Below are 27,905 nucleotides of genomic sequence, written 5' to 3' on the forward strand. Positions count from 1 at the left end.
AACGTTGTCTTTTCATGAATATGAACGTGTTCTTTTGGTTAAAACGAGAAAACATGCAGAGTTAATATAAACAGCTTTCAAAAGAATTTCAAGTCGATTTATTGCTCTTTTCAATGTAGCAATATTACTTTGCAATGAACTCAAATCATTGCATTGATATTATTTGTTCATGAAACGAGCACAATGGCAAAGCTTTCGAATTACTGATAGTCAATAATTTAATAATTAACTTTAGTCTGTAAAAAGTAATTAAGTTTATATAAATTTTCCACATCACATGATAAATAATTTCTACCTTCACTCTCGATAAAAATATGCTTTGAAAATTTGAAAACCGTTAATAAATGCTAAAGTTTAACCAGTAAAGTTTACAAGAAGTAAATCTAAGAGTTTATCAGGCTTTGTTTATTGAGGGACATATAACCCTCAAGTATGCAATATATTGCAGATATAGTATAAATATCAGGAGTTTTATGGACTGTTGAAAGATTTACAACTTTAAAGGGAGAAATTAGTTTGTGAAGTAGTAATAATTTATGATCCAACACTGATCCTAAAGGAACGGTCCGAATATCTATGTAATGTTTAAGTGTTTTTGCTTCCTCTGTGCAATTATTGTATCTTAATGTACTGATAATCAGATTTATAACTGTATTGGACCCGCATTTTAAAGTCATATACTTTACTTGAAACACAGTTACTTCTTATGTGCTAGTTAACAGTGGAGGTATGTTGTCACATAATTCTCTAGATATTCGGTCAGATTCAGGTTTTCTTGAGGAAGACAATAATTTGGAAGACCACTCTGTTAATTCGCCAGAAATTAAGAAAATTTGTACCGTAGATGATTTAGCGAGTTTAATGAGGAATACGGATTTACAGCAATGTGATAATGACATTCGCTTCTTGTCTTGTTCTACCACTGGTTCTCTTGTGTCATCAGCATCGGATGCACAATCAGAAGAACGGAAGTCAATTCTAAAAAGTGCCTCGTCATACAAAAGAAAAAACTGGACGGAAAAAAATCATATCAATTCGAATGGAAATACTAATATATGTGTTGAGATGGAAAACAATGATGTCAAAAGCGGAAGTCCTCAATCCAGATATGTGTCTGGGAAATTACAAAGATGTCAGTCTTCTCCAATAAAAAGAACAGTTAATATTAAATTTCCTGATGAGGCGCAGACTTCATGCAGCGATTCTTATCAGAAAAAAATTAAAATTATAAGTAACCTTAACTCTTATTATGACTCACGACTAGAACGGTCAAAGTCATTTCTACATGGACAGAGCAAAGTATTTGCCAAAGCCAGTCAGTATTTAACACCGGCAAAACCGGGACTTCGAAAGCTTCAAGTTTGTTATTCAAAAACAAACATGGAATTAAACAAAGGCAAAATTTTTGGAGATTTAGTGAAAACAGCACATAAACAGAATATGGTTATATGTGATTCTGTTGACAGCATAGAAAAGCGACTTTACAGAAAACGTACGGACCCAACAAAGAAAACGTCATACTTTGCAAATATGAATAAACCTGACCCATTCAGAGTGAAATCTAAGAAAGCACAAACTGTTGCAGAGAAGGAAAAGGAACGAAAAAACAGGATATTAGAAACAACAGAGGAGATTAAACTTGGATTTAAAAGAACGGCAAAAACTGTGAAACTTTTAACACCAGAAGAAGTTGAAAAATTAAAACGATGTCGGTATTTACGACTTGATCCAGCTATTCAGCTACAATTGGAGGAAAACGATCTATGTTGACGTATTTGTTTTCTTACTTGTTCAAAAATTTTGATTAATGTCTTACATGTTTAAATGTTGGATAAATGCTCCGAGTTGTCAAATTATTTTCAAAACAGGTCTTTTATAATATTACTGACGAAAATAGATAATAATTCGATTAAATTATTCATTTAATGTCGAGTTATGTATAACAGTAGAAGTTCCATACTATTTCAAAAAATCAAAACCGGGCTGTTTTTTTTATTGTTTTATTTTTGCCAGTTTTGATTTTATTTTGTTGATGAATTGCCACGAAACTATTTAAACTAACAAACGCAAATAATGTTGTTATACTGATCTCATGAAAACAATTAACATTAATTAATGAGAGGCGAAAGATACCACAGGGACATTCCGGCAAAATGATAAGTCGAAAATAATATTAACAGACGATCCTCTCATTGAGAATGAACTATTATTTTTATTCCTAAAATAGTAAACAAGACCTCATACGTGAGATTATGTGTCTATATAATTAAATTATTCATTAGACCGTTTTCCACTGCATTATGATAACTCTTGTCAAACATGCTTTAGGATATTGGCATGCGTTACGCACGGTAATGCGTTCGGATTAAAATTATCTTATAATATGATTTTAGAACAGCAACTATTCGCCTTTACAAAAGCAATCCATGCATTGTTTAGAAAATATTGGCTCATCATTTCCCTTGTTAAAAGCTGCATATTATGGTTCTAAAAAGCTATTTGAAACAAAATAGCACTCTTGGTATGAATCAATTTTAAAATATTTATGGGAAAAAAATGCCAACATAGAAAACCATATTCCTAAGAAATATTCAACCTTTGAAATACACTGTGGTCAGATTGTTGAGCTCACCGAAATCGTCATTTTACTACTTATTATAGGTCTTTCCACTTTTCGTGGAAAGACCTATTGTTTTTCTTCTGATTATTTTTTTTTTCTTCTGCCGTCTGAGTTGCTTTTTTGTTTTACAACATATCAAATGGATGTTTGGCCAATGATGTTGTTCAGTAATGGAGGTTTCAAAACTCACCCTGTGTGACCGAACACTTATTCTTATAGGAGTAATCTCCCCACTTCCCCTTTTTCTTGTTATCGATATATCTCTAAAACCGTAAACGATTTCTACAAACTGTTTTCACCAAATTGTTCGTCTACTCTTAAGAATGATTTGTTTTATTTTGACTGAGGTGATCAGAAGACATCTTATGGGAGTTATTTCCCTTTGAAAATTTAAAATAAACGATATGTTGGGTTAATTCATACGGTATAAGTTGTAGAGGCCTACAGTCTTTTGATATGAAGTCCTTGGTCCATATAAAGTAAATTGAGGTCAAGGTCTAAGGTCAAGGTCATGTTATAAATTTTTGAATTTTGCTTGTTATCGTTATTCAAAAGAAACTGTAACAGTTAATGATATGATATGTTTGCAAAATCACTGTTTACAATAAGGCGCAACTTCAACTTATTCAGTCGAAGTGTTTTGGTTAACCCTTATAGGAGTTTTCTCCCCTTATGTATTTGAAATCATTATTTCTCCACAACCATACAAGTGATTGACCTCGGACCTTCTAATTTGAGTTCACTGACCCATGACCTTGAAATTGAGGCCAAGGTCAAAGGTCAAGGTCATTTTATAAATTTTGAATTTTGTTTGTTATCGTTATTCAAAAGAAACTGTTACAGTTAATGATATGATGTGTTTGCCAAATTACTGTTTACAATAAGTTTTCTCCCCTTTTGTATACAAAATCACTATTTCTCCACAACCATACAAGTGATTGACCTGGGGCCTTCCTGTCTGAGGTCACTGACCTATGACCTTGAATTTCAGGTCAAGGTTAAAGGTCAAGGTCATATTCTAAATTTTGGAATTTGCTTGTTATCTATATTCAAAGGAAACTGTAACAGTTAATGATACGATGTATTTTCCAAATTACTGTTTACAACAAGGGGCAACTTCAACCCATTTAAGTCGAAGTGTTTTTGTCAATCCTTTTAGGAGTTTTCTCCCCTTTTGTATTTGAAATCGATATTTCTCTACAATCATACAAGTGATTGATCGGGGGTCTTTTGATTCGAGATCACTGAAATTGAGGTCAAGGTCAAAGGTCAACTTGACGTTCTAGATTTTGACCTTTGCCTTAAATTTGTTTTTGTTCATTATAAAACAATTAAGTCTTCTGCATATACCTATTAATCTTATTTTTTATATCAGTTTTAGGTACCACATTACATCAACCAGGAGTGACCTTTTCTTACATCTTTTTTTTTAAATTTCATTCTTATTATCGAGGTGGAAAGACCTTCAATTGTTCTCTGAATAATTGATTTTTAATTGTAGTTATTATTCTTAAATGACTATTTTTAACCCACGTTTAATGTGTGTACCTATCAACTTGAAAACTATGATATATTAGATGAACATTTATTAGCAAAAAAAATCAATAAGACAAGATCTACAAATCAGTAAATTTTTGCCGAGTAAGATTCTATATTGTAGTTTTTGCTCTTCAATGAGGATTTTTACAATTTCGTGACAAAAACTAAAGAAGTGAGAAAGAAACTGTGTACAGAAAAAATATCATAAATATAAGTCAGGAACCTATGATTCAGTGTTATTGTTGGTTGTTCTCTGTTATATTTGGTTTTCTTCCACTTTTTTGTCTTAAATCAGGCCGTTTGGTTATTTCGTTTGTATTGTTTTACATTTTTGTAGTTGTGGTATCATTTATAGCTGACTATTTAAACGAAATTTCTCATTGTTGAATGTTGTAAGGTGACCTATACATGCTTAAATCTACGTCATCATGGTTCTGTTGGATTGCTGTCTCATTTGCAATTATGCCAAATCTTATATTATATTGGGAGATATTATATAACATGGGCTCATCCATTGCTGAAGTCCATTATTTGTTACATTTTGAACTTCTTCTAGAGAACCACTGAATGGAATAAAACGAAACATGGCATGAATATTCCTTATGAGGTGCTGACCACGTTTTGTTACTTTGTAGCCGATCCATCATCCAAGATGGCCGCCAGCAGGGACTAAGTTTAACATATGACCCTATGGGAAATGCATACAAATGACTTCTTTTAGAGAACCACTGAATGGAATGAAACCAAACATGGCATGGATGTTACTTTGTAGCCGATCCATCATCCAAGATGGCCGCCAGCCGGGGAATTAGTTTAACATAGGACCCTATGGGAATGCATTTATGTATGTGTCTGTCCCAAGTCAGGAGCCTGTAATTCAGCGGTTGTCGTTTGTTTATGTGCTACACATTTTTTTCGTTCATTTTTGTACATATATGAGGTTGTTAGTTTTCTCGTTTGAATTGTTTTACATTGTCTTATCGGGGCCTATTATAGCTGACTATGTGGTATGGGCTTTGCTCATTGTTGAAGGCCGTACGGTTACCTATAGTTGTTAATGTCTGTGTCATTTTGGTCTTTTGTGGATAGTTGTCTCATTGGCAATCATACCACATCTTCTTTTTTATATATGACTTCTTTTAGAGAACCACTGAATGGAATGAAACCAAACATGGCATGAATGTTTCTTACGAGGTGAACAATTGTTTTTACTATGCAGCCGATTCATCATCCAAGATGGCCGCCGGCGGGGACTTAGTTTAAGATAGGACCCAATGGAAAATGCATACAAATGACTTCTTTTAGAGAACAACTGAATGGAATGAATCCAAACATGGCATGAATGTTCCTTATAAGGTGCTGACCAAGTGTTGTAACTTTGTAGCTGATCCATTATCCAAGATGGCCGCCGGCTGGGGACTTAGATTTACATAGGACCCTATGGGAAGTACATACACATTTTTTTTTATTTTAGAGAGCCACTGAATGGAATGAAACCAAACATAGCATGAATGTTCCTGATGAGATGCTGACCAAGTGTTGTTAATTTGTAGCAGATCCATCATCCAAGATGGCCGCCAGTAGGGGGCTTAGTTTAACATAGGACTCTTTTGGAAATGCATACAAAAGTCTTCTTCTAGTTAACCACTGAATTGAATGAAACCAAACATAGCATAAATGTTCCTTTCTAATGAGGTGCTGGCCAAGTGTTGTTACTTGTAGCAAAATTTTATCTTTTTATACGATTTCAAAAACCCAAGTAGAGTCAGGTGAGCCTCTAGTTATTATAAGTAATAGTTATCCCACGAGGACGCGGTGTCAGTGTAAGATCACCCCGATGGTCGGAGGCCAGAGGGTGATCTAACACTGACACGCCAAATCCGAATGGGATAACTATTTTACATCCCAACTGTTTTAGATTAGACGAAAAAACATTTAAAATTCTTAAAATCAAGTTCAGAACGCCACACAACCATTAAAATATACTTTATTTATTACTATGATCCCCGAACACGACGAGTAGCTATCAAACAATGTCAACTCACCCCAATGGCCAATCGGCCTACACTTTATCGCCACTTTATAAAAAAAATCGCCCACTATTGTTTACCTACTCGCCCCACTTTTGACAAAAGTGTAAAATTAAATTGAACAATCAGTCTGACAACTCACCTATTAACGAAAAGGGTTTAAACCCCACTGAATAAAGGTCTGCCAACTCGCCCCACTTATAAAAGTATCTTGCTTCCTTTAACAATGTTATATTACTTAGTTGTTCTGGTGTAGTGGTATGTGTCGTGGCTTGATATGCTAAAGGTCTTGAGTTCGAATTCCAGCATATACACTGGATTTTTTCTACGCGAATTTTGATAGATAGTCTTTTCCGTATAATTAATTTTAAGTTTTATATTGGATATGACATTTCCGCCAACATGTTACAGAACTAAGGAAAGCATGCATAACAAAGAAACTCAAAGTGGGGTGATCTGGTAGGGGTGATCCGGCTCAGATCACCCCTGTTAGAACAAAGGAGCTGGGATGTAAATATCATTATCGTTGCTTGATGAATGATTACCATTTTTCATGTGCAGGTTAAGCACAATATATTTTAAATATTTATATAATATTATTTGATTCTTATGCGATTAAGTTTTTGAGTGGACTCTATATAAAGAAGTTAATCCATCTCTTACAGCTATATTTAACACTTATTTACATAATATCAAATACTTAAATGATCACGCGAAGAAGATTTTTATCATTCCGTGCCATTTCTTTGCAGATTGATTAATTTGATTTAAAAAAAAAAAAACAGGTGTTTTTTTTATTATACAACTACAAAAGAATGGAACAAACCTATGGTAGTATACTTCATCTTAATGTATTATTAATGCAGATGCTAAAAACTTCATCTTAAAACATACCTTAATCGTATTACAGTATAGTTTTATTTTGTTGTGACATATTTTCGTATAAAAAGACATTGTTTGATAAATATTAGAAAATGCGATACTTCCCAGGAGGGAAGTAATACGACATTCCTCTTTATAAAAATATTTCTCTGACTTTTCAATATGAATAAATAGACGAATGACGCTAAGAAATAATTATTTTGGTTGTTGGAATGCAATAGTATTGTATTTGCATCATTACATTAAAGTTCAAAGGGATTTTTTGATAAATAAGACTTTTTGTACAATCATGGTTAACTAATATTAATAAGGCCTTATGCAAGTGAAATATTTAAAGGTTATAGAAGTGTATATTTAGAAATTAAATCATTATAAATTTATTCAAATTTTTAAATTTTCAATTTAATATAAAGTTGTTTTTTTCTTTTAAATCTTTTCAGTCTAAATCATATCAATGTTTTCCTCCGTTTGATTTTTAATTGTGGAGATCTCATTAAAATGTGCATCTTCAGATCAAATAAACCACTCAAGCAGCAAATTAGATAGAATTTGGGTAAAAACGCATGGATAACAGGTTTGCTAAATATTAAAAACAATGAGATATCATTGTATTTTGCACCCATCCGAACTGAACCATTCATGTAAACTATGTTTTCCCTTATTTCATCAATTTGTCAAATAGTATTTCTTTATAGAACACATTTGTATTATTTGAAACTACTACTGCTAAATGAACAATCAAATTAAAACTTCTGTCTTAAACTCTCGTTCGAAATTTTAGAAAAATCTTATTTGCACAGAAAGAGCAAAGACTTTATGTTGTATTATTTTACATTGACTTATCAATATGCATAACAAAGGTGTGCAGTTAAAATAATCCATAAAATCTTTCATAACAGATAATATTATTATCTATAAATCGTTGTTTTAATGACCCTAAACATTACAATATAAGACATTTAAATTGATAAAAAACAACTTTATCAAAACCAGTTAATGCAATAGTTTTGTACAGTCAGCAATAATAATTTGTACGGCTCTATGTTGTCAAACCATCAACATAATACTTCTAAATTTACAAGCTCAATGGTTAGATCGGAGTTATTTCCCTTGTTCGTTGAAATGAATGAGATCGTCAGCAGCTGTTAACATAAAGAACATAAATAAAAGATATTTTCCCCCTAATATATGTAGTTATAATTATATTTCGCTTTGTCTCACAATCTGTCCGTCAAAAACAAAGTTTTTAGATGTAATGATAACTTAGATTTCCGGTTCATAAATGTTTCACCTATTCAACCGACCTATGACACTAAAGATATTATAGTGTTCTATTTGGTAAACCGTGTCCTTCCTTTTGTCAATGTTAGAAGGAAAATCAGAAAGTCGGTGGTTTTTCATCGAAAAAAAATATCCTTTGATAAAGTCGTGATTGTTTTGAGGGAAAAGAAGGGGTTATATAATTATACCATAACTGTACTTATTAAATTTCTTCTTTTTAAGGCTGCTATTTAAACTACTGAAGTTGTTGAATATCCTTATATCGTACATAATTTCTACCAAAGTATTCTGTCTTATAACTAATTCACCATATTCAGTCTTCATTTCATCTGTAAAATTGCTAAATACAAAATGTTTTCCATGTTCTACAATCGTTATTTTAATATTAAACCTTACCGGATTTATTCATATATATTCATCTTTGCATTTTGATCATGATGTTTGAAGGGAATAACAAGGACGCAATGAAATATTCATTAAAATCCAATTAATCCGGTATAGTCATCTGAATTACAACAAGTAGAATCGATAACTATCCGTTGTACGCACTATTAATGGCTAATGCATCTTTATAAAACTTTTGATAGGAAAACTTGTCAATATTGTAATGATTTACATCAATTTGATATTAAGTATTGGCATTTCACTTTAAATGAGCTTTAGTATGGTTCTCGTATTTGAATGATTGTATTTTAGTGAAAACTTCATCCTGCAGTTTTAATATATATAACCGTTCTTCTCCTATTTTTCTAGATTTTGCCATGTGATTATGGACTTTCCGATTTGATTTTCCTCTGAGCTTAGTATTTTTGTGATTTTACTTTTTATTTTTGGAATTTGAAACGTTTTAAGTTAAACCTTTATCCAAACATAAAAAAAGTCCGGTTTTGAATTACAACGGTTATTATAGTTTAACTTGTATAACCTACCTCAGAAATGATGCAATAACAGCGTGGTACCGAAGTGTTTGACCGTTAACTCGAAATTTCGACAGACAAGTCGATGTTTTAAAATACAGGGTACAAAACAATTGAAAGCCCTGGGCTATTATATCAATAAGACCAAGGACGTAGTAAGAACATCATAACCATCTGGATTCTATTGATTGGTTGTTGGGGAGATGAGTCTGTATGTTTATTTTTTGTATATGTAAACTTCAAACTTTAAAATTTAAACTTAGATGTAATGAATGAATGTACCAAAGATTAATTATTCCAAAATCAATGTTTTGCTATTTAATTCTCACGACATATACCATTATATTTCTAACATCCTTGATAAATTTGATGTTCGACTGGTGTTTCGTTTAGATGAACAGATAACATTGGTTTATTTGATTTGTTTACATAAAAATAGAACTCTAATGTGCTTTTTATAAAACATCTTTTTGTTCAAACGAAAACCGAACAAAAGTTAGAAAGGTTCTTTAAAAAGTGTTATTTCAAAAACGATATCTATTTAAAGATCAAGGTTTTTATGATGCATCAAATAAGATCACAGAAAAATGGAAGATTGCCAGAGAGACAAACATAGGGATTTGGTATATATGTGTCAATCAAATCTTATTGAAATCTAAATCCACGATTTTGTTATGCTCATATGAGACGAGTAAATCTGAATTGTTATCAGATTGAAGTCAACTGTAATTAATGGTAAAAAAAAATTCATATATGTGTAATTTTCGAATTTTCACATTTCTTTTAATATCTGTATTTATTCAAAACAAAAAAAACATTAATATAGCACTTCACGAATTGCATGCGAGTATGAGCTTTTGTTGGTTTAACTTCATCATCAAGAACGCGATAGAGCTCGGAAATGAAACAGTTAACCAAAATAAAATAAAGTTGTGTTATAATCATGTTTTCTTTGAAAAAAATGTAGTATCATAAATGGAATAAGCAGATTAATATAGATATTTCTCAGCCGACATATGAGGTATCCTAGCCACACTTAAGCAGATCTCAATCAACGGACTAATACCAACATTGACCAAAGTACAGCTTGGTCCCAGTGGACAGCTTGGTCCCAGCGGACAGCTTGGTCCTAGTGGGCAGCTTGGTTCCAGTGGAATCATTTGATTAATTTTTGGAACTACCCTGTATTTTACTCAAGTAAATGTGTGTTTAAAAACTGCAAACAACCTGATCTTATCGAGTGACAAAAATGAATGATATGATTTGACCAGTTTTCTTCGTCCATATAAAATTTAAAGAAAAGGAACTTAATGTTTGTAAAAGCATTTAGTCTTCAATAACGTATAACTGGCATTTTCTATTAAAAGTAAAATTATTTGTATATAAAACACAGTACATCAGTCAGTTGTACACCAGTGTTGCTAGATAAAATGGGTGGACATTTGATTTCAAAAGAACAATTCAACGTTCATCTGACACAGAAAAACTTAAAATTGAACAACACGAACCCAACCAAAAAAAAAACATAAATTCTCTATCAATGCAACAAGGAGATAATGATTCTTATTAATAATTCAATGTCAATTTCAACCCCTTTCTTAGGGTAAATGATTTGAGGCAAGCTTTATGATATGATTTTCAATTTATGATTATTTATTTATCAATTTATATTTGATGAAAACTATTATGTGTTGTCTCGAAGTATCTATTATTTTTGGTTCTTTTTTTTTCAAATTAAAACATAAAAGAAGATAAACTCAAGTGAACACGGTTACTGTTTTGTTCAAATATTTTTAGAATAAGAGGTTTATATATTGAAATTGAAATCATATATTACATCAAAGAAAAGTGTTGTTAATATTTACTTTTAAAGTGCATATATATTAGTAATGTTTCACTATCTTAAACACCACATCTTTACATACACGGGATAATTTCTGTAAGGTAGTGTCGAATAATAAAATTATATATTCTGTTAAAATGATGCATCCGAAAAACTTAATCCTAGTTTTCCTCAACAAATGAAATAAATTACCAAAGTCATACTTTTTATTACATTTCTGAAAAGAGTATACTAAAATCTTCATTTTGGCAAAGAATAAGAAAATTCTGTCTCAAAAAATATTTACTTATGATCTACCTTAAATTATTTGTTTTGAAGTTGTGTATATGTGTATGCATGTACGTACGGATGTGTTTGGATATGCGTATTTGTGTCTGTTTACACTCTTTTTTCCCCTTTTTTCGCCTTTAATAATGAAATATAAGTCAAGTATAACAAAAAAATATAAAGACATCAACGTTATGTACTCAAAGGGTACCACAAGGTTATTAATAAACAACACCATTCATATCCGTGTTTTGTCTTGTGTGATTATGTTTCAGTATTTCGGTATTATGTAATACAAATCTTAAATAAATAATAGTGATCGTAGATATGAAATAATATTGAACCAACACAAAAACGGACAGATTAACGAAGAACTAAAATGTGTATACTCTAGGTTAATTTGATCCTGAATGTATTATATTGACTCGATATTCCTTCCATGATTTGATAAGCAATGTTTTGTTACCCTTTAAAGGTTTTATGTGTGATAACCTTTCTATGACTTTAATATTCTGTAATAAGGAATAGAATATGATTAGTTTGGCTTCTGTTTATTGATCATAAATTGATAAAGGCATTAAATAAATGCATATGTGTCATACATTAAATGTCTTTATCAACGTTTGTTAAAAATGTGAATAAAATAAGTAACAAGACGGAAACGACAATGACACCGCAACACACTATCAAAAGTTACTAGTTACCAAAATTAAAAAGTGCTAGTACATTACAATTCATCTTCAATAGATTGAAAAGATGCTGAACATTCTTATCTTGCTTCGCTGGTAACCCGGGTATAACAAAAGATACCAGTCTCCGTCTGAGGGATACGACTCCCTCTCATTTTATTTTATTTTAAGAGATGTTTAAATCAGCCAAGTCTGTTAATATGCCTTTTGGAGCAGAGAACCTCGGTAACGAACCATATTGCAACAACTCTTTGAAGGGTCATTGGATAACCAGTTGTTAGATAAAACTTATTCTACCAAATACCTTCATTTGCAATCCAAAACATGTTACTTTCATCCCGATCTTCCAACTTAACATAATCTATACTTTTTTTTTTTAATTTGTTCTCGTTTTCAAATTGCATGTATTATTTGCAAATGTTTGGGTTGCGCAGAATATTTCTCAAACAATGGAGAATACGTTAAATTAAACATTTAAATATGTGAATAAATGATCAAATTCCCAAATTTGGAAATAGGAAGGCGGGGGAACAAAAACACTCAGAATAGCAAGTGTACAACTTTACCATGTGTGCACTCTTCTAGTTATGTTTCAGGGATCAAGGTTGGAAACTACACAAGGGCATGATTACACGAATTCGGTCCTCACTTTCCCACCGTTCACCCCTCCGCCCGCCCTCAAGCCAGACCCGGCAAATATACAAAGTACCGATCATTTTAAGAGAATTAGCAGTTCTGAAAAAAACCTCATCCAAAGCCAAAAATTCTAGTAACTAAATCATGCTGTCCCAGATTAAAGTATTATTCAGTACAAATCCACCGAAAGTTCAAATAACACTGCGACATTAAGGTTTGTTGATGCAGCCAAGTCTATGTGACTTTAATGTGATTTTTTTCAAATGGTAAGCCTGAACATGTCTTTTAATACATTTGTTACATTTAAATGATATATAACTAAACAGCCTATATACGTCCCTATGTACATACTACCATATAATAAATCAGTGTGAACGTACTGATTGATAAAGATTCACCTAATAAGCTTTTAAGGATGTTTAGTATATATCACTCTAAGGGCATACGATACAGTTTTGATCCCATATGTAAATTTTGCTGACAATTTGCATATTGGCCATTTGTGCCGGATTAAATCAAATATGTAATAAAAAAATATACCTTCATGTGCTACTTTTTGAGTAAAATGAGGTCCAAGTTTTATATATCTGCTGAAAATTCGAATTTGTGGACGTGTTTTTTCTTGCCACAGAAATACATAGCTTTTTTGTTTTAAAAGATAAACACAAGCTGTTTTTTGTTAAATCATTTGTAAATTCTGTTTTATATACATGTCCTTTCAATTTGTGCAATTTGTTTTTTCAAATAACTCATATTTATCAAATGTTCACACATGTAGAAATAAAACGTAATTTTTTGCTGTATATTTATCAAATTTAAAAAAAAATGCACTATTAACGTTTTCATAAAGATTGGCACACATACATTCTTACGTAATGAAACCAAATGGCATTTTAAAAACAGAGGGGTGAATGATAAAGATCAGTCGAAAACTGAATCTTTTCCCGAAAAGTCATAGTTTATATATCTAGGTACTTTCATTTCGAAACTTTTGGAAATCTAGTGAACGAGAACAATAGAAAATTCACCCGTCGTTAAAATCATTAACAAAACAATGCCGGTGACGACACAGTTCTAAAGTAATTCCTAAACCACAATTGTACATTTTTTCAAACTTTGTTATTAGAAATATACATGCAAACACACGATATATTATGTTTAGAAGTTATCGAGATATCTGCATGAAAAGCTTGTAAAACTGAAATGTAAAAAATGTTAATCTTTGATGCATATTGATAAAAAAAATTGGAAAAAAATCATGTACATACAAAAACCAAGGATCTGTCGGGTCATGATTTTTCGGAGTGTTCTACACACTCCTTAGCATGTTGCAATTTCCAAAAATATATTTATTTCGAATATACTTGTCAGCCCTTTCGTAAACATTCAATAAGAAAAGATAGTTTTTCTGAATATAAATAAAAGCAACAGTAGTATACCGCTGTTCGAAAGTCGATAAAAGATTGAGAGAAAACAAATCCGAGATATTAACTAAAACCGATGAAAAAACATCAACTATAAGAGGGAAACGATGAAACAACAGAAATATTGAAGTGCAAAAACAACAAAAAAAGACAATGCAACGCACACAGAAACGAACTATAAGATAACAACTGTCATTTTCATGACTTAGTACAGGACATTTTATGAAAAAAATGGTGGATTAAACCTGGTTTTGTGGCTAGCCAAACCTCGCGCTTTTAGGGCAATGTTAAATATTCACTAAAATGACAACATTACATGAGAGGAATACATTTCAAATAAATGCAAGAATAATCAAGACAGATAAATACACACATAAATAATACAATTGTACATTTCGACATTCTAACTACAGAATAAAAAAGAACACGTAAAACAACTTAGGACAGCACAACAGAACCACGAACTGTCCGTCACACGACTGGATCAAACCCACAAAAAGTTAATTTAAAAAAATTGGATATAATTTAAGATCAGGGTTGTAATTACGTTATATGATGTATTTTATAACAATTGCAAGAATATTAATATAGAATTGTATTTGTAATTAGATAATTAATTGTATTATCTAGCTATGTCGGTATTTCTTCTAAATCAACTGTAAAACAAATAAATCGTGTACATATAGTTGTTTTAGGCCGTGTTCACATTGACCTAAATTCGGTGTTGTGTTAGTGTAACTCACACGTAAACTAAACACAATTGCGTTCCCATCGATAAAACTCAATGTTTACATGTAGTTTAAATCATGTTTTACCTACACACAGTCGATAGTCAATGTAGGCCTTGTGTAGGTTAAGTGTACACAAAACTAGTCATTTAGGACATTAGTTTTATCGTGTATATTTTTAAGGAGGAAACTTTTTTGAGTAAAATTGATTTTTTGATAATTACAAGGATTTGTATAGTTAGACTATACAAATCCTTGATAATTATTAGTTGTCTAAATTTTACAGATTTTTTTGTTAAAAAAAATTAACGAACTTTATTAACCCCTAATCAAAACTCAAAGCAGCATCATTGCCAAACCCATAAGGCAGCAACCAATTGATTTTCGGGGGGGGGGCTTTTATAGTTGAGTATAAAACATAAAGGCAAAAGGGGGGGGGGAGGGTGAGCTATGAATTTTGTTTTGAAAACAAAATGTTTCTGAAAAAAAATCAATAGCTCACGCCCCCCCCCCTCCACAAAAAAAATTAAGTAAATAGTTGCTGCCTAATTCATTTGAAAAGGTCTTCCCGAATCTACTTGACGTGCACAGAAATATTCGCCACTGGTCTTTACTCAAAAAACGATTCACGCATAAATGCATGACTAAAAAAAGTGTGAGGTAAATGATATGTTTGTCTAGTATCTCAGATACGTTAAATAACACGTAAAATAAATTAAAAAAAAACGTTACCCTATTCCTTTACTAAATACTCCTTGGAGAAGAAATACCATTTGAAACGAACAGAAAAGATAAAAATGTAGTGATCCCTAATATCTCAATCCTTTTATTTTCGGCTGTAAGCACGCTGTTGCAGTTAACGTTTTCTAATGCTGGATCGAGACATCTCTAGTATATTCAAACTACTGCAAATTATAAAAATGGCTTTCATAAAGTAGCAACCACTTAACTTTAAAAAAAGGGGGAGGGTTATTTTTTTTATATGAGTCGGAATTTTTCGCGCGTACGTTTTTATTCCTTTTTTTTTCGATGCTGGTGATCAAATTTTTTTTCTTCAATATTTAACACTATAATGTATGGGGAAACTCTTGATTCAGAATAATTTTTTATCATCTGTATGACCATATTTTTTTTTTTATCAAATTGGGGATCGAAATATTTCCATTGCCATCCCCCACCCACCTTTTGAAGTCAAATGGTTGTTCCCTTTCCGCTAGAAAAATTTTCCAAAAATTTTGAATTCAGTTCTACGTAATGAACATTTAAATGACATATAGTTTACAAGTGGGAACAAATCTTATGTACAGGTAGCTAAACAAGGTGTATAGATGTGAACAAATGTAATGTGAAACCAGTGTACACTACACTAAACTAATTGTAAAAAAGTCATGTTTACTCTACACGGCATTTGGTGTGAACACGGCTTTACATTAAAATGAACCGGGTGATTACTTATCTTTTCTTTTATATAGGAATAGAAAATTTAAAAACAAAATGAATTACAACTACAAACGATTAACATTTTAACAATATCCTCTCTGAATTAAAAAATACACTATCATAATTAAATACATGAATGTTTGATAAACAAGCACCGTGACACGTCTTATAGCAGTTCGAATACACACTCAGCAAAACAGTCATATTCGAGAATAAGTCATGTTCGGTACTTAAAAGACTAGACGACGTAAATGGTAAACAATAATCTGAGACAAGGTAAAATGTCTAAATTATTTTAGAAACAGACAAATCGTATCAATCAATCAATTCGTGATGTGTCCATACAATTTACGGAGTATCATTTTAATCTTTCCTCCTCATAACTTTTTTGTAGCACTTTCTACGTATAAGTTATATAACTCTATAATCTTGAACTACATAGTATTCATAATATATGGAAAGTCTGATTTATATATATTATATTATTCTATGATCTTGTGAACTAGATACAAAATAACTATTTACAATCGACGAAATTAATAAACAAGAATTATCTTTAAAAAAGATTTCCGACGTATTTAAATTTGAGTATATTTTTAAAACTATCATTTCGATAACCTTCAGAAGCACAATGACTTAATGATGCAGGACCTCTTTAATAAAATCTCCATCTGAATGTAACTACAAGAAATTCTTTACTAAGTCTAGTTATATTAAGGCAATAATATATAAGAATATTGTGATGACACCTAAAAGTTTTATTTGTCAAAAAATCTAGTGCAAATAAAAAGAAACAAATATTCATTTACTACTGTTTACATTAAACTTAATTCATGGTTAACAAAGCTAGAAACTATTGGTAGTATAAGTAGTTTCTTTCTGTTTACATTCACCAAAACACCGCGGAAATCTCACATGCGTAGGTGCGTTCAAAAAGTCATGTACGTTCGTACAACAAAGTTTACATTAAAAATTATATAATTATATAATTGTCCCGAATAAACAGCTGTCATGGATGCAAAGAGCTATTAGAGAAACAATTATTTTAATAAAAATATAAATCTGTGTAAGATCTAGTTCAAATATTTATAGTTTTTAACTTGCTTTCCATCACGATATAATTTTCGAGACGTTTCTTCAAACACAACCAAATCACCCACCAGTACAGCATTTTGTCCAATCACAGAAAGGATTTTCGAGCATGCGTAGTCTGTTGTCATATTGAAGCGTCCTTAAGGCCCAAGACCACAATTAATGACCCCGCTTTTCGTTGTCCACGAATATAGTTCCTTTTAATTACAGTGTATTTTGCCTTAATTTTTTTTCTTTCCCTTCCTCACTCATTTCTTAGATTTTTTGGGGTGGAAATGGAAGAAGAGAGGTGAAATAATTGTTTGCATGTTGTATTCAAACTGATTTTGATATGGAATGAGTGATTAGGCCAAGTGCAAAAAGGTAATATTTAAAGTTTTCGGAACATCTCTTGACTTGTCAATAGGGGTATGGATGTGTATTGGCTAAATTTGTAAGATGTGTGAAAGCAATCTTTCTGAATTTTGGAAATATTTTTGGACTTGAACTATACATTACACACACAAAAAACTAGACAAAAAGATTCGGTGCAATTTTTTTAATGATACAAAACGTTCTAAAGAACTGATAGAGGAATTAATTGTGGTCTGTGGCCTTAAGTTCAAAGTGCACAAACCGAAACTATACCGACTACGTCGGAAAAATATATTTCGTGAAAGTTTTGCGTTACTGTTAACCTCCTCTTACAATAACTATACACTTATATTAGAATTTCCGTTTCGATTTTAAGTAAAACTTCGCATTTACCACCTACAGATTATGTGTCACTCGACAGTCTCAACCTTTAATTCTACTGCACTAATTGTGTGTCCTTTTAGACTAAGGTGGAAAGTTTTACACTAAATATAAAGAGATAATAATCTGGAATAATAGGATTCGAATCTAAATCTCTCTTGCTTATTGTTAAAGTGTATTATAATAAATACCCATAATTGGATTATAACTAAGACTAAAAAACGTCAATGTAATTCCCCGTTAATAAGAACGTAGGTCGTATTGGTAAATAACTAAAACGAGAACACAATATTACATATTGTTTTGATAAGCATTTAAGCAGAGGATGTTTGCATATAAAGAACATAATCTTTTTGTTAATTGTAAAATAAAGGCACACCTTTAGTCTTCAAGCCTTTTTTTCGAATTATTATAGTATAAATATAGTCAACTAGAGCATATAAAAGAGGGGCGAAAGATACCAGAGGGAAACCCAAACTCATATATGGAAAATACACTGACAACGCCATTTACTAAAAAAGAAAAAGACAAACAGAAAAAAAAAAAGTACACAAGAAACAACATAGAAAACTAAAAAATAAGCAACATGAACCCACCAAAAACTGGACCTGGTGGGTGATCTTAGGTGCTCCTGGAGGGTAAGCAGAATCTGTACCACATGTGGAACCCTTCGTGTTGCTCATGTTATTACTCCGGTAAATAGTATAATTCAGTAGGTCACATTCATAAAAAGGAAACGGGATTGTAGTTACGACATTATCTGTGAAACAGATATTAAATTATTGTCAACCATCTCGTAATGGCGTCCATACAATTTACGAAGGGATGATTACAACTTCACTATTTCCAACTCTTATTGAGATAGCTTCCATGTGAGTAGCAACTCTCTATAAAGGAAATCATGATAGGAAAAACAAGCCAGGGAATGTCGTATCTATTGGAAGATATAATTTTTTTTTAAACCCACCCTCATTTCTAGTTGTAAGTCAAAATATGAGACAGACTTAATTGTATTTGTTTTGTCTTTTATCTCTAGTTCGATTGGATAGATGCGTTCAACATACTCACCAAGTTTTGAATTATTTAGTGAAAGAACATCAGCTTTCTAGCGGAAAGTATAGTTAAAAGATATTGATAACTACTTTTCTTTCTTCCTAGGAAGTTGCTGTATGAACACAGCCTCATAAGAATTAAGGAACAAGTCGACAAGAAGACAGGCACAATTTGGAATGGGAATGCCGATATTTTGTTGAAAAGCATGTCCTCCAAACGTAACAAATATGTGGCCGATTAAGAAATCAAGCATCTTGATAATGTCAGTTTCAGAGAATGTTTTGTTTGAATCAGAGTGAGTATTTACAAAGTAGGATTTATCCCTCCCTAAGATAAGATACCTGTTTCTACGTTGGTCATTCTTTTTTATGATTATGAAACAGATCGATACCAATTCAAACAAATTGTCTTTTTGTTTGGAATAGGGAGTATTTGTGTAAAGTGTATAAAGTCAAATGTTTTAATACAATTGCAAGATTAAAGATTCTTTGATTGTATGTACTCTAAAAGATCTATGGATTTTTTTTAATGTTTCACAATATCGATGAATCCCGGCTTTGATGTTGATAACATTGATGTGTATAATTTAGAGAGAGGTTTCAAGGAACACTTGAAAGACCCAGCGATTTACCGTTGGTTGTAAGGCCACGTATGTAGTTCAGGTATCTAATACATTGATGATTTTTTTGTTGAAACTCCAAAGGAACATAGAACAGACCTATGATTATTCCGGATTTCATCTTTGGTAAATGTCGTTAAGGTATATGTTGAGTTTCCAAGTGAATTGTCAATACCTAATTCATTTATCAGGCAGTTTATGTAATGAGATTTACACACACACTCATGGAGTAGGGACAAATGTTTTGCAACATTTTTGGTCTCTAAAGAGTGACGTAGAATGGGTATTGATAGACCCAATAATCCTCGACTGAATCGACCAGTATGTTGAAGTTGTGTTTACATTTGATGCCCACGATATTTCGGACCTTTGGATAACACATTTCGCAGGGTGGTATTGACAATGTTGAGGTCACCGGTAATAACATTCATTTCAAAATTTAGTATCATCGGATGTAGATGTAGTTTTCAATTTCATAAATTATGCATGAAGACATGATCATGTAAATGACTACATTGTATTTTTTCCTCTTTTTTCAAGATATCTTGTTTTTTAATGTTGTAAATTTTCATTCATTTAGTTTGTAATCTAAATAAAAGAAATAATTTGTGTCTCTGTACAATGGTGTATAAAACAGCATACAGATAGTCAAAAGGAACCCAAATAAGTTTTGAGATGGAAACGGGGAATGAGTCTTCAGCACAGCAAGAAAATCTAGCATTCCGAGGCAGGCAATAGCCGGCCCCTAAACGAAAATGTATACTGGCTTCGGCGAAAAATAGATACTTTATATTTGCGCACAAATTGATACTCGGTTCTTGATTCCCCCCTCAATTTAACGACTGATAAATAGTTACACATCTAACATTGTTAGCACTTTAATATAATATACAAAATAAACAAAATTGGCATGTCGGACAAAATAATGCACCAGCTCAGAAAATCCCGTTGAACATGCAGACTTTTCACACATATTTTCATTAAATCATACACCACACAGCTCACACGCTTGCTTCATGTTCACATTTACAACATTTCTTTCATTTCTCTAATAGTATAAATAAACTTAACGAGAATTGGGTAAACATCATTGATACAGTCATTAAAAGCATAAAGGCTCCAACTCGATTACACAAAACACAGTAGCATTTTTCAGAAAATGATTTGCAATGAACATAAACTTATCATTAATATTTAAAATGCATGTTTTCAACTTTAATACACGGAAAATATGTCACAGGATCAAAATGGGTTAATCCATTCGTAGAACTACCGAAGAAAATAATCGGCAATGTTCGGTGTTTTGTCTTCTTTTTTTAAATCAAAATGGTGAAAATTGAAATCAACTGTATACCTAATTTAATGGTTTGATACTGATGCTGATTCTTAAAAGTAAATATGTCCCATTTCATTTCTCTCCTTTTCATACGTATCTTGTCCCAGCTTAGTAAACATGATACTGGTATATTTGATTCCTATGGATAATAGTTACTACGACTCTCAACGCCCTTTCTTTGTCAATTTTGCATTGAAAATTTCGAAACAAACTACCGTCAGTGACGTTTGGCAAAATTATTACTTGGTAACACACCCTTGTAAATGTCCCGAATGAACTTTTGAAATTTTGTTTATCCAGGGACTTCTAGAAAGTCCGTGGTTAATCGTACTGAAGGAAAGTCTAAATCTGTTATGAACCACATCAAATAGAACTAGATAGATAACTTACAACAAACAGTCGAAAACATATAATGACAGGTGTTAAATTTTAATCGTGTAAGGAACTTTCAACGGTATTTGTAAACAATGTTATAAAAAGGAGTTTAAGCATTTAAGCAATATCTCTTAAACTGGTGATGGGGATAACAAGAAATTTGCAGACAAGTCCATAGCAGGTGAGGAAAAGCGTCGTGTTATACTTTCACCATTTAACTCATCCTCCCTAAATGATACACACTTCCTTAATTTTCCTGTGCCTGTACTTTTCGGTAATCTATATGAACACTTTACATCAGATGATTGTTTCTCTTCCGATATTGATGATTCCGTTTCTGATGAATGAACAGAAGAACTACACACTGAACTCACTCCAGATTTCAATATTGATCTCACTTCGGATTGTTTATCTGAAATATTATTTTCCTTTGACTTGTCACTTTCAAGTTTAGTAGTACACAGAGAAAATCGTCTCTGCTTGAATCGTCTGTCGCTTTCACTTTCATGACCATTTTTATTGTTGTGACTTACAATCGGCTTTGAGCTCACGATATCAACACTATATCGTCTAGGACGACTCACAGCTCCATTGTCTTTCTGTTTAGGTTTTGATGTTGTCCCTGTTATATGCTTACTGGAATGCTGTTTCGTAGTTTTCGGTAGTGTATCCATTAATCGAATGGTTTTAACACTCTCTATCACATTATCTCTTCTCATGGCTCCTTTCTACATTGGAATCACAATTCTTCTTTTTTCCTCTCTGCATTAAAACAGACCAATGAATAGTTGTCTTAAATCTGAAAGAGTATTTTTTTTAATCAATTCATGGAGATATTTTGTTTTTCAAGCTGTTGTGAATTTTACATTTAAAACTGATAAAAGCGACAGTTTAACTGTGTTCTTTAAGGACATAGAATGCTTTTGAATATGGACACATATCGTTCCAATAAAGACCTGATATGGAATAAATATAACATGAACAATCGATTTAGATAATCATGTATGGTTCAAATTTTTCTTTTTACAAGCTACATCAATTTAAATTCTTTTTTCATTGAACTCTGTATATTATGGAAAACATCTACAAAATCTACGAAAATATTTTCCCAAAATCGAAACGAACTCATTTCTATACACATTTTAAATTGAAAAATGTTGTTCAATACACATCCAATTAAATTTTAAATAGCCAAAAAAATCACACCGTTCTTTCAAATGGACCGAAAATCTTTATAATTATTAATTAGGTGCTTACCTTCCATTTTCAACCGTCTGCTCGTAAAATACCTTTCCAACTGATGGAAGATGAAGGAGCAAACCAATATCTATAGACCGACACGCCTCAACCTACTGTTCAAATTAATCACTAACATATGAAATCAGTGCATTGTTGATGTTTAAATATTCATGGATCTATTTAGGTGTATTTGTGATCGGATTAGCTATACCCAATACACATGACGGGCGGTGTTTATGTTAAAATAATTACCTGTCGTCTGAAAAGGTCGTTCAACATAGTGAAAAATCCATTACTGATATGTTTAAAGTACTTTTTGTGGTGCGACAAGAGCCTAAGATACAATTCACCATAGATTTTTATAAGCTATCACAATTTCTTTTAAATCACTTTAAATGGTCATCCAACATGTCAGAAAATCTTTAAACTAACAACACTTTTGTAAATGTTTCCGATAAAACATATACATTTCTTCCTAACCTTTTGAACATTCGGTGATTTGCATTTCGAAGTTTGACGTCCTTCCAATTATGTGAACTTTGTCAGTATAAAGCTTAGTTTACATGTCTGCACAATTACCCACTGACGTGTAATGATCGGAAATATTAGAAGTAACAATAACATTTAATTATTTAAAGGTTCAAACATGGAACAATGAAAACAAAAACGAAACTAATTAAATTTGTGAAGTTAAAACGTTAATTGATATTCCACAGTTATTAATACAGTATGGGTCAAACACAGCTTTCTTAACTTTCAGACCTAAACATCTGTAATTTAATTTTCCTTTCGTCTTCTATAGTTTTAAAGAAACTTGATCAACTAACACAAATTGATTTGAATACCAAACATTATTTATGTATATTCGCACTAAGGAAACGACGGATCTTCAAACTACGGCCTATTACAATATTCATATATCGAAATTTCCCTGATTCATGAAAAAATCGGTTTTAATCATTGTTTTTAACATACTCGAAAACTATTTAACTAATTGAAGTCTACATTAGATATAGCTGGCTTTTATCGCACCAACACAGATTCGAGAAGCCAAGTCCAATTTTTCTTAAGCCAATTATGGAACTATCTATAGAACTATTACTATTTTTAAAAAATTGCACTTACAATGGTTTTTATGTTGAGAGCTTTTATTCCATCAACACAGATTCGAAAAGTCAAGTCCAAACTCTTTGAAACCAAAGATGGAAGTATCTTTAGAATGTATCTATGTTTCAAAATTGCACTAACTGTGATAGTAAAAAATTGAAAACAACACGTTAAATAATTTTAATGCATCCGAACCGCTTTTCTGGATTTACCTTCATCAGGAACGCTCAAAGACAAACATTTGAAATCCAAGGATGTATAAGTAGCGAAACCGTTGAAAGCTATATGACAAAAATACCTAAAATTGAGAGCCAAATTCATCTAAAGTCAACTTTGTCTGAGGGAGTTGAAACCTTGGTTTCTTGATAATTTCAAAATTTATAAACGGACAATTTTTGAAAAGTTTGTAAAATCATGTCAATACCGAAGTACTGACTACTAAGCTGATGATACACTCGGGGACTTATAGTCCACCAGCAGAGTTATCGACCCAGTGATTGTAAAAAAAAAATGAAAACAAAACTTTGAATAATTTCAAAGCGCTTTTCTGGATTTACCTTCATCAATGTATATTGCCCAAAATAACATTTCGGTTTTATCGATATACGTTTATACCCAACAGGAAGCGATGGATATGACTCTTAATATCATCCGATATTTAAATAAATGGAACATTTATCCATACACCCGCTTGCATACAAAGTTATAAAGAGAATTTACTCAAGTACATGTATATTGACGCCACACAAATTCGAACTTGATATGTTTTTGTGGTAATAAGTATTGTGTATATTTATATTCTACATGATATTTGACAGAGGCAAACTTTAGTGAGAGAACGGGAATGAAAAAATCAGCAATTTTCCATTTGAAAAGTGATATTACGTCAAGCAACACCAAAATCCGAATTGGTGGGTGTTTTGTGTTTTGTGGTGATAGGCAGTCTGTGTAAGTTTCATAAAGTTAAGTTGAGACAAATCCGAGAACGGAAACAAATTTTGAGACGGACGGACAACGATAACACTTCTATTGTAACAGGGTTACACAAAATACATTTTCAGTGTTAGCTAAATGCACTACTTTGAACTTGAATTTAATTATTATAAAGGAGAAAAACACATATACGTTTCTGTGTGTGTTACATTGTCGTTTGTTTTTTGTTGCACTTTAGTGTTTCTGTTGTTTCGTTGTTTTCCTCTTATAGTTGATATGTTTCCCTCAGTTTTAGTTTTTGTTTTCTCTCAATCGATTAATGACTTTCGGTATACTACTATTGCCTTTCTTTATACAAACTGAAAAGGGTCATTCATCCTTGTGTAAAAACTTAACGAATATTAAAAGCCTTCGAAGCTTTTCTGTTGCCTTTATGATCCCTTGCAAGGGAAAAAATTGTAAAAAATGAACGCATACTTGTGTAGGAGTTGCCTTGTCGAATGGAAAATAACTCGGTTGATAGTGAAGTGATAGGGTTTTGTTTAATCCCTTTTGGCATTTAGATCGCAAATATTGTATCCTTTGACATTCAAGACATTTTTGGTTTAATAAAAAAAAAAAAAAAAAAAAAGACGTGGTATGATTGCCACTCTCTACAAGAGACCAAAAATTGTTGAATGGAAAATAACTCAATTGACAGTGACGGGATAGGGTTTTGTTAAATCACTTTTGGCATTTAGATCGCAAATATTGTATCTTTTGACTCTCCAGACATTTTGGATTAATATAGAAAAAAGGAGACGTGGTATGATTGCCAACTCTCCACAAGAGATAAATAACACGGAAATTAACAACTACAGGTCACCGTACATCCTTCAACAATGAGCAAAGCCGATACCGCATAGTCAGCTATGAAAGGTCCCGAAATGACAATGTTAAACAATTCAAACGAGAAAACTAACAGTATAATTTATGTATAAAAAACTGAACGAAAAACAAATATGTAACACATAAACAAACGACACGGACACTGAAAAGGATATTTCATAAACACTTGTACACACGTGGAACTGTTTCAAGCTGTGTTATAATCTTTCTTTAAGTGCGTTATTAATCTTTTCAGGGAAATGGTCTGATTACAATACAATTAATCAAAGAACGAGTGGGTTCTTCTTTGATTTGAAAATTACAGATTTATCAATATTTTTCTGGCAGATTTGTTTTCAAGTAGAATATCAGACCAATATTCGTCTTTACTACAAGCGAGTACCGTACGTTTTGACAAACTGTTTATTTTAAAGTGACAGAGTTTAATATATTATTGTTCTAAAATGGATTTTTGTGTTTTATCTAAAAATCAGAACTAATCAAACATTTTTTTGTTTGTATAGTTACTTACAAGGAATTTATATCTTCAATGTTCAAGAGGATTATTCTAATTGTGTCGAACTTATTTACTATAAGATTAAAATGATGTACAAATATATCTTTACAAGCAAGACCATTTTGTTTTTGTTTTGGGTTGTCTTTTTTCAAATCAATTGCCTGTTCTAAGGCTAGTCATAATGTCTATAAAAATGTACCAATATTCTTTCAATCACCTTATTCTTGTACAGATAGAAGATAATTTGTGTATACCAGTATAAAATATCGTCTCCTGGTAATCTGCATCTATTTTGAGCTAATGCAGTTATATCAAAATTAAAATGTACCATTGCGATTCATTTTGTGTGCTTTTCGTGATCCATGTCAAAGCTATGGCTTTCATTTTTTTTTTAAACGACTGATAATTTAAACATTAGCTTCATATATTGTTAGTGTATTTATATATACATGTATCTTGGATTTTTTTTCGCCCAAATTATCGTTGATACTAAACACTGATATTCTGATAATGATATTAACAAAAATACTCAAGTAACGTTAGAAGAAAATAAAGTTCGAGATTTAGAGGACCACATATTTTGAATCAATTTAAAAACAAAGCGACAGATGTATAAAACAACAGAGCAGTAAGAAAAAAAATATAAAGCCTTGAAATAAATGAACTCCAATCAAAACCTGAAATAAAAAAAAAGTTACTTGTTTGTTTCGTTATGCTAGTGAGTTCTTCTCTATATGTACTCATATTTGAGAAACAAGTAAAATAACTAAAATACCAAACACCTAGAAAAAATCAAAACTTTAAGTGAGATTGAATACAAGACCAGAAAGGAGGCAAGTATGCTTTTGAATGACGAACAGAGTGAGAGGAAGTTCAAGTAGCAATGTATTTTTGCGTGTCCTCTACCCTTTGTTAGTCTTGACTAGGTTTTTTAAATTTTAGTTCATTTTTATGTTTTGAAGTTTAGTATGGCGTCTATTACCACTGAACTAGTATTTATTTTTGTTTAGAGGTCAGCTGAAGCACGCCTTTTTGTGCGGGATTTTCGGTTGAAATCCCGATGGTGGACTTCGGCAGTTTTTCGCTCTTTGATCGGGTTGTTGTCTCTTTGACATATTCCCCATTTCTATTTTCAATTTTATATTTCAGGTTAAATTTAATATTTTCCTCGACATTACTTTATATTTGGTCTCTGAAACGTTAAGAAGCCAAAATTATTTGCACAATGTTGAAAATAAAGTATATGACCAACAAAGTGAGAAAAAAAGAAATAATTAGTCGCAATATTTTTGACGGCCATTTTTACCACAAAAAGAATGACAGTAAAAAATTAAAGAAGATGATAAGTTCAACATCGAGACGTGCCTACTATCAATTGGAAATGGAAATATTGAAAATGTGAAAGAGACAACAACCAAACCAAACACTCACAGTAACAGTGTTGTAACATTACTCCACAGTGATCTGAAAGAGGATAAGTCACTTAAACCTGGCATAATCAAACGCTATCAATCAATTGAACAAGGGAAAACAACTGCCATATTTCCCACTTGAAATGAAGAGGACACCTTTTATGTTTTAAAAAATCATCTTGTTCGAAAATGATGAATGTGTATTTGTTGGATTGTACGAACTGCAGCGAAATCCAGGTTCTATTGTGAGATAATACAAACACAAAATACTTTTTTTTATGGATTTATCTGCAGAAACAAACACATACTTGTCGGATTTTAATG

General features: G+C 31.8%; 2 protein-coding genes across 3 annotated transcripts; one reads left to right on the top strand and one right to left on the bottom strand.

Moving 5' to 3' along the window:
* The first annotated feature begins 686 nt into the window (after nucleotides 1–686).
* LOC134709274 (uncharacterized) lies at nucleotides 687–2,185 on the top strand. Its single transcript, XM_063569441.1, has one exon. The coding sequence runs from the start codon at nucleotides 730–732 to the stop codon at nucleotides 1,768–1,770; it is 1,041 nt and encodes a 346-aa protein (XP_063425511.1). The 5' UTR covers nucleotides 687–729; the 3' UTR covers nucleotides 1,771–2,185.
* Nucleotides 2,186–20,657: 18,472 nt separating this feature from the next.
* LOC134710345 (uncharacterized) lies at nucleotides 20,658–23,285 on the bottom strand. 2 transcript variants are annotated; one of them, XM_063570690.1, is made up of 2 exons: nucleotides 22,998–23,285; nucleotides 20,658–22,305 (listed from the first exon to the last, which is right to left on the bottom strand). In XM_063570690.1, the coding sequence occupies exon 2, from the start codon at nucleotides 22,223–22,225 to the stop codon at nucleotides 21,638–21,640; it is 588 nt and encodes a 195-aa protein (XP_063426760.1). In that variant the 5' UTR covers nucleotides 22,226–22,305; nucleotides 22,998–23,285; the 3' UTR covers nucleotides 20,658–21,637. The 2 variants fall into 2 exon arrangements, with proteins under 2 accessions (XP_063426760.1, XP_063426759.1); XM_063570689.1 differs by lacking the exon at nucleotides 22,998–23,285 and adding an exon at nucleotides 22,764–22,941.
* Nucleotides 23,286–27,905: the final 4,620 nt, after the last annotated feature.

This window comes from Mytilus trossulus, chromosome 3, assembly GCF_036588685.1.
Source record: "Mytilus trossulus isolate FHL-02 chromosome 3, PNRI_Mtr1.1.1.hap1, whole genome shotgun sequence".
NCBI lineage: Eukaryota > Metazoa > Mollusca > Bivalvia > Mytilida > Mytilidae > Mytilus > Mytilus trossulus.

Excerpts from the sequence above, each read along its gene's own strand:
- LOC134709274 (XM_063569441.1), top strand. The coding sequence starts at position 730 with ATGTTGTCACATAATTCTCTAGATATTCGGTCAGATTCAGGTTTTCTT.
- LOC134710345 (XM_063570690.1), bottom strand. The coding sequence starts at position 22,225 with ATGAGAAGAGATAATGTGATAGAGAGTGTTAAAACCATTCGATTAATG.